The following is a 7,750-nucleotide window of genomic DNA, read 5'->3' as shown; positions in this document are numbered from 1 at the left end:
AAAAAAAAAAAAAAAAAAAAAAAAGAACAAAAGGGCAGTTGGGTAGTATTACTGCCATTTAGCGTAACTTGCATTTCCTCGAGTTTCTAGTATTTGGTAAATAACAGAAGCAGAACCTTGGCACTGCCTGCCTGCACATGCATCTCACCCTCGGCTAAGCTGTTCTCTAGTGGAAAGTTCATCCAACTAATACGGACACTTCCTTTTTCACTGAGAAGTTACTCTACCCACAATATAGTAGGGACAAGGCCACAGCAAAACAAGTCAACTGACGATCAACAAATCGGCTGGATTTGAGTGTTTATCTTTTATGGTGTTTTAGGTACAAACGAGAAACTCAATGGTTTGCTTTCGGCAGAGCCATGGCCAAGACGATTACACACAGACTACAGCCTACAGCAGCGCCTGCTCCCTGGGATGTGCCCAGTGGCTCATGTTACTTTCTGGGGTACATCCTTCACAAGATGCACCATGGACACAGCTCACTAGTTCTAGTCAACCACACTTGTAGTTCTTGGGTGACAGGAATGGCTGCCTAGAATTTCCTTGAAAATATTATGAAAAAGCTGATTGCAAAATTTATTTTTCCCTTTTAAGAAGGCCTTATTCAACCAGTTCCGATTCCAAAAAATCTAAAAGGCCAGATAATCTGTGATTTTTTTTTGGTGGAGTAACATGTCAAATTTACTAAAACGGGTCATCATAAAAAACTGTTATTAAATACTGAAAAGAAGGCTGCAAAATGATCTATCTAGAAACTGGTGATTTGAGCACCAACAATATAAATATTTTTATAAAAACAGTATAAAAATTAGTACCCTGTCTTATTGCTACAAAACATCAATAGAAAGTTGTAAAAATCCAGATTTTGTAAACTTTATTGCCGAAATATTTGTCTGAATGCTGGTGATGTTGGTTATCAAATTTTCTACCATTTCTTTAAAAACAAAACAAAACAAAACAAAAAAAAACACTTCTGAAACTACAAAACATATTGAACAGGGTCCCAAGTGGAAAAGTTAACACACCTTCATCAAAATCAGCTCCCCGATCTTCCTGAGCCCCCAAAACTATTTTTTTTTTTGGGGTGAGGCAATGGGAAAGCAATCCGTCAGTTCCATTCCTGAAAATAGGCTTTTAAAAACCCCGTAACATCCTAGTGGACCTTTCAGGTGGAGGCTGGCGTGGTCACAAGCAGGTTCCCCGGGCTCTCTGCACAGGCGATTCTGTTCAGCTTGCCAACCTCTGCCTGCCAGCCTGGGATCTTCTTGGTCGTCATGTGGCGGCGGGCATGCTTCGTCAGGTGGTCACTGCGCATGAAACGCCGGTCACACACAGGGCACACAAATTTCTTCTCCCCTGTGTGAGTTCTGCGGTGGCGAGACAGCTCATCCGAACGAGCAAACTTCTTATCACAGCCGTCCCAGCTGCAGCTGAAAGGCTTCTCCCCTAAGTGTGAGAAAACACATGCCGAAGAGAAAGGAGATGCTGAGCACCTTATTCAAGGGGTTAATTCATGTCAATTTAAAATCATGTTCATCAAGCTCACAAGAAAGCAATGTCTTCTTATTCTGGAACTGTGGGAAACCCCCCATACAGGCACCGAGGACTAAAAGCTAAGCAAAACCCTGGCACAGTTAGGGCTTAAAGAATATCTCACTTTATAGTGTTACTACTCAGCAATTTCCTTTTATATAATCCTTTATATAATCATATATTAGTTTATAGAATTAGGGCTTAAAGAATTCGTTTATATAATCCTCTACATATAATCATATAATAGTTGATAGTATGAGTGCCTAAAGAATATTTCCCTACATATATATAAAATTATATTTTAGTTCATAATCGGAGGAATGCCTAAAGTGGACACAGTACAGAGCATGAATTGAGGAATAAGTAGCTTATAATCGGAGGAATGTCTAGAGCAGACACAGTGCAGAGCATAATTTAAGGGAAAAAGTTATACCAGGACAAGAATCCAGAGCCCAGGTGGCAACATGCAGTATTGTAAAGATACCCGCTGTACGGCAGGCTTGGGGCAAAAGCCACTCCTCCTAAAGGAGTTGTAGGAGCTTGCTCCAGTCTCGTGGAAGGCTGCTCTCAGAACAGCAATCCACCTTGGTAACTGCAAACTTTATCAGCTCTTGCTACTATGCTGCTCAAAAAGCATCTTCCCATAAAACTCATTGGAAGCTGCCAGAAGGTGGCGGTAGCCTTAACAGCTCTGTCACTGCTATGTGACTTAAAATATCCTCCTATAAATCTTCTTAAAAGTAGCTTGCCCATAGATAAAAGTATTGCACACTGCACCCTCTTCACTGCGCATGGCCCACCTTCAAGCCTCAGTGACCTAATGGGGGTGGACCCCTTACTGCACATGGCCCTTGCCTTCATGGGAACGGGCCCCTTGCTGCGCATTGTCCACCTCCTGACCTAGGTGACATAATGGGGGTGGACTCCATGTTTTATTGCTGACAACCCAATCACTATCCTTAAAGATGATTTCACTCACTGCCCTGCCCCCTAACCTATACACAATAAATACTCATGCTTCTGGACATTCGGGGCCTCGCCTAACTCCGCTTATAAGTGGCGTGGCCTCCTAAGCCCAGCTGTGTTTTCCTTGTACTTCTGTGTCCCGTCTCTTTATTTCTCAGATCCTGCGCCTCAGCACAGCATAAGGGACACCCCACGGCCCTGTGGGGCCATCAGCCCTACATGGAACTGGGTCAAGAAACCCTCCAGAAGGCATTTATTCCTGCCACACTTAACATGCAGTATGTTGTTGGCACCCAATGATTTCATGCTAATCTTTCAAAATATATTTAAAACTAAAAATAAATCAAGCCAAGTACAAGCACAGTGGCTCATGTCTATAATCCCAGCACTTTGGGAGGCTGGGAGGGAGGATCAGTTGAGGCCAGGAGTTCCAGACCAGCCTGGCCAACAAAGTAAGGCCTGTCTTTACCAAAAATAAAAATTAATTAAAAATGTAGCATCGTGCACCAAAATCTCAGAAACCACCACTAAGGAACTCATTCATGTAACCAACTACTACCTGTATCCCAATAACTTATGGAAAAATAAAGAAAAAAAAATGTAGCATCCATTCACTCTACCTTACTCCAATTTGAAGGCTTTTCAGGTTGGTAGGAATATATATAAAAAGTGGTCTTAGCCAAGGGAAGCTTGCCCAGTTTTTACTTCTCATGAAAACTCCAAGTTTACAAAATGGCACAGAAGGGGATTCTTCAGAAGTCTTAGCTTATTTATTTATTAGGTAGAATCTCACTCATCACCAGGCTGGCGTGCAGTGGTGTGATCTTGGCTCACTGCAGCCTCCACCTCCCAGGTTCAGGTGATTCTCCTGCCTCAGCCTCCTGAGTATCTAGGATTACAGGCACGTACCACCATACCCAGCTAATTTTTGTATTTTTAGTAGTGATAGGGGTTTCACCATGTTGGCCAAGTTGGTCTCAAACTCCTGACCTCGTGATCTGCCCACCTCAGCCTCCCAAAGTGCTGGGGTTACAGGTGTGAGCCACTGCGCCCGGCCAGTTATTTAATTGGAAGTACTTTAGGAAACATGGAAGAAGCTTTTTTTTTTTTTTTTTGAGACGGAGTTTCGCTCTTGTTACCCAGGCTGGAGTGCAATGGCGCGATCTCGGCTCACTGCAACCTCCGCCTCCTGGGTTCAGGCAATTCTCCTGCCTCAGCCTCCTGAGTAGCTGGGATTACAGGCACGTGCCACCATGCCCAGCTAATGTTTTGTATTTTTAGTAGAGACGGGGTTTCACCATCTTGACCAGGATGGTCTCGATCTCTTGACCTCGTGATCCACCCGCCTCGGCCTCCCAAAGTGCTGGGATTACAGGCTTGAGCCACCGCGCCCAGCCCAGAGGCTTGTTTTAATCACTGTAAGTCACTCTGTCAGTTACTTTACCAAGGAAAACTGAATAAACAGCAAAACCTCCTTCAGTCACCTCCCCAAACTTGGAAGCTGTGCTCTGGTGTGATGTGAAGTTCCCCTGGAAAGCCCTGGTGAAATGTGGGGCTCACCAAGTCAACAAGCCCATTAAGAGAGGCAAGCAGGTCAACTCCGCCAGAAGCACCGGTTCCCTGATGCAGTCCCCATGTCCATCTGCCGTGCAAACGACCAACCCTCATTTACTAACTAGTGTCATGCCCTTGTATCAAGCACCAGGAGTATATCCAGGTGAGATAAATACATGAGTAACTAAAAAGCAAAGGGAGAATGTGGCAAGACCTACAATAAACGACTAGGGCCAAAGAAGAAAGGAAGATAAGGAAACAAGCTAGTAACTAATTCTGGGGAGGCCCTTGGAGGCTGTCGGTAAGTAGAGATGGACAGAGGGCTGAAGGGGAGGGTGGACATATGGAAGAGAAGGTTGGGAGGCTGTTTCTGCATGGGCAGAGGCAAGTACTTCATGGCCAAGTTTGGCCTTATCATGGAAGGAAACAGCCACTCGGTAGAATGGAGGAGCAGTAGAGTTCCTCTTACAATGTCTGAACCCCAGACGGCACTTCATTCTCCACGTGGAGGCCACCATGATCAGAGCAACAGAACACAAACTCACAGAACACCTGAGAAACGGTGCCCTCACCTACTAGAGCCATTCTATCCAGCAACACCCAGACCACTGGTGGGTGGCAGGGAAACCACAGGTCCCATGGAGCTATTTAAACTTCAAGGATTAAAAACTGTAAAATTCAGTTCCTCGGGCACACTAGCCACACTTCAAATGTGAGCAGGCAGTGGCTACCCTACAGGACAGACAGCAAACATTTCCATCATCGCAGAAAATTCAATTGGACAGAGCTGGTTATACAACAGATCATTAGGTCAGCAGAGTGTCTTGTGCAACTTACTTTAAATTAAAAACTACTTTCAGAGGTAAGAAAACTACTCTTTAAAAAAATATTTTAGAATTTTAACTTTAATATAGTTTGGCCAGACCTTCCCACAATGAACATAAGTCACATTGATAAGATATATTTACTGAATGTAAATGCATGTTCTCTTAAAAATAAATAAATAAATAAATAAAAATAAAACATCCACTGCAATGTGAACAGAAGGGGGCACTGTGAGTCACTCTAAAAGCTCCCGAAAGACACCATCACAGTACTAGACTACATTTTCTCTCCAGGGTGAGCAGCTGGCACTGTCTGCAAACTCCTGAAGGCTGTGCTCACCCTTACAGGATCGTGCAGGCTTTTCAGAACCAAAGAAAAAGCCACAATTCCTCCTTCACCAGGGGTTCTCATGATACCCTCCCACCCAAAGGCAGCTCCAGGTGTGCTTCCTAACCACACGGTCTGCTGTGCCCAATGTCCTACCTGCCCTGGTGCTTACCTGTGTGAGTGCGAAGATGAGCCTTGAGGTGGGAACTTTTGAAGTAGGTCTTCTGGCAACCTGGGAAGGTGCAAACGTAGTTCCTCCTTCGGGAAAAGTCTACCTGAGGGACACAGTTTTGGCTAGAGGCGATGAACACTGGCGCAGGGGCGAGGGGCAACAACTTGGTATTCCCTGAAGCCAGGACGCTGGCCGCACAGGGGGCAGGCGGAGGGAGGGCGCCCTGGGGCAGGACCAGCATCACAGCTCCCTGAGGCACAGGAGGTCCCAGGAATACAGGTTGCGGAGCTGGAGCAGCCTGGGCTAGGATGGGTCTCACAGTCCCCACAGACAACTGGGGAGGCGACTTCAAAAAAGCTGAGAACATGCCACTCTGTCCAGTCACAGGGATCATTTGGCAAAGGACAGGGGGAGCAGGGACAGAAATCAGAGGGGTGGTTTTCCTGGGCAGATCATTTTCGTAATTCTTTGGTGAGCAAGTCTGCATTGCACCAGGCCACCCTGCCTGCTGGCCTCTGTCAGTGGGGATCAGGCCACCGGGCTTGTGCAAGCAAGGCTGACAGGACACTGCGTTAGTGCTGAGTAAACAGTCTGTGAGGTGTGTATCCTGCAAAGTTTCAAAGTGTCCCAAAAGCTGCTCTTCTCCTCTGCTGTCAGAAAGCTGGCCATCTGGAGTCTGCGTGGCGGGAAAGCAGGCAGGAGCAGGGCTCTCCCCAGTGTGTCGGATCACGCTGGTCCCCACGGCCCTGCACGGAGAGCTGGGTACTGGCTCCAAACCCGGCAGGCCCCTCTCCACCCCCCCATTCAGTGCTCTGGCCACCACAGCAGAGGAATGGAGGGTGGCCATGGCTGTGAATGCTTTGGAATCTGTTACTTGGGAAGAAACAGGTGTCCTTGTCGATGGCTCCACGAAATCAGGGCTCTGAGGAGGAGTTATGCACTTAAAAAAAAAAAAAGTACCATGTGAAAAGGCTGCTTTAAATTTTACAAGGGGTTTAATTGATCACAATGCTCCCAATACCTTTACATAAAATAATCTAGAGACTCAGCTAAGCCTGTTTTCAACGCCCCAGTGGGTTTCAAGGCTGCATGGGGCACTTCACTTTCTCAGCTTCTTCCCAGTGTTCACCCCTTCCAGACTTGCCCAAGCGCCCAATGCCAGGAAACTCTGAGGAGCTCCTGGCCAGCAGGCCTGCCGCTTCCACAACACCCCCCGCTGCCCCACGAGGCCCTCCCATCCCTCTCCAAATCTGCTTTCTACACTCTCCTTTCAGATAAGCTTCCAGCCCAGGACAACCACAATTTCCACTGCTAGCAGCCTACAGTTCTCAACTTCTCCAAGCTGAGATGAAATTTTTCCAAATGCTTTCACAGATATTAGCAAGTTCAAAAACCAAAAACAAGAGTGATTTACTGCACCCAACTCACATTAAGGAGCCGGCTGCCACTGGAAGGCAGAGGTGTCACCAATGAAGGCAATCTGATGTAAAAGCACATGCTTCTCCAGCTGCCACCCACATATCCTGACCCTAGGCTGGGTCACCAGGAGAACCTAAGCTCCACCCCAATATACCCCCAGAGAAGTAAATTTCACTTTCTCACATTAATCTGTAGGTTTCATTCCATGGAAATTAACCCCATAGCTAGCAAGGTAAGATCCATCCATAGAAAGGGCACATTTTTCAGAAATGAAGGAAGATTTTCCACTCCCTCAGACCCACAAAGAGAGGGTATGCAACTTATTTGCCAGCATCCCAGGGAATCTTCCCACAAGTTCTTCAACACATTGACTTCAGCTACTCTAGTCATTTTACAAAAATGCTCCTCTCCCACCTCCTCTTACCAGAGTTGATAAAGAATGGAAGTCTTTTGGTAGCTCAGGTGCAGCTGCATCCATATGCACAGCGGAGGTGACATCCCCAGAGTCAGAGACAGGCGTGAGGGGTCTTATCCGTAACAGGTCACCTTTCTGGAATCTTTGACCCCAGGAGCTCATACAAACAAGAGCCTCGACAGCTTCCATGTCCGTCTGCTCCAAGATGCTGCACGTAGACTGTTCGCTGTCATGCCTCTTCCTCTCCAGGATGGACTCACATATGTCCATGATGCCAACCTAGAGGCGACACAACACAACAGATTCTCAGTGCAGGGGAACTACAGAGGTCACCCGTCATGGCCATGTGGCTATGCATACTAGAAGCCTGCACTAGGCATGTAATGCACATGCAACACACCATAGCAACACACACTCAGTTGTAGTAAAAGATGTTAAAGGAGGACCACTCAGCTCTTAAGCCAACATTTCAAAGACTGAACTAAGCTGGCAAGCATTGCCATCAAAAATCCTGACTCTTTTTTTTTTTTTTTTTT

The 7,750-nt window shown here is 46.3% G+C and overlaps 1 protein-coding gene across 2 annotated transcripts in view; it reads right to left on the bottom strand.

Moving 5' to 3' along the window:
- Positions 1-11: 11 nt before the first annotated feature.
- Positions 12-7,750, bottom strand: part of KLF11 (Kruppel like factor 11) — a 10,779-nt gene continuing 3,040 nt past the window's right edge. For both annotated transcript variants that reach the window (XM_037737232.1, XM_017525400.2), the window contains exons 2-4: positions 7,224-7,493; positions 5,381-6,320; positions 12-1,449 (exon numbers count right to left, since the gene is read on the bottom strand). In XM_037737232.1, coding sequence (XP_037593160.1) covers positions 1,169-1,449; positions 5,381-6,320; positions 7,224-7,484 — 1,482 coding nt within the window. In that variant the 5' untranslated portion in view covers positions 7,485-7,493 and the 3' untranslated portion in view covers positions 12-1,168. The remainder of the gene's footprint in view (positions 1,450-5,380; positions 6,321-7,223; positions 7,494-7,750) is intronic.

This window comes from Cebus imitator, unplaced genomic scaffold (assembly GCF_001604975.1).
Source record: "Cebus imitator isolate Cc_AM_T3 unplaced genomic scaffold, Cebus_imitator-1.0 Scaffold1, whole genome shotgun sequence".
Taxonomy (NCBI): domain Eukaryota; kingdom Metazoa; phylum Chordata; class Mammalia; order Primates; family Cebidae; genus Cebus; species Cebus imitator.
This window is presented reverse-complemented; position numbering and strand designations above follow the sequence as displayed.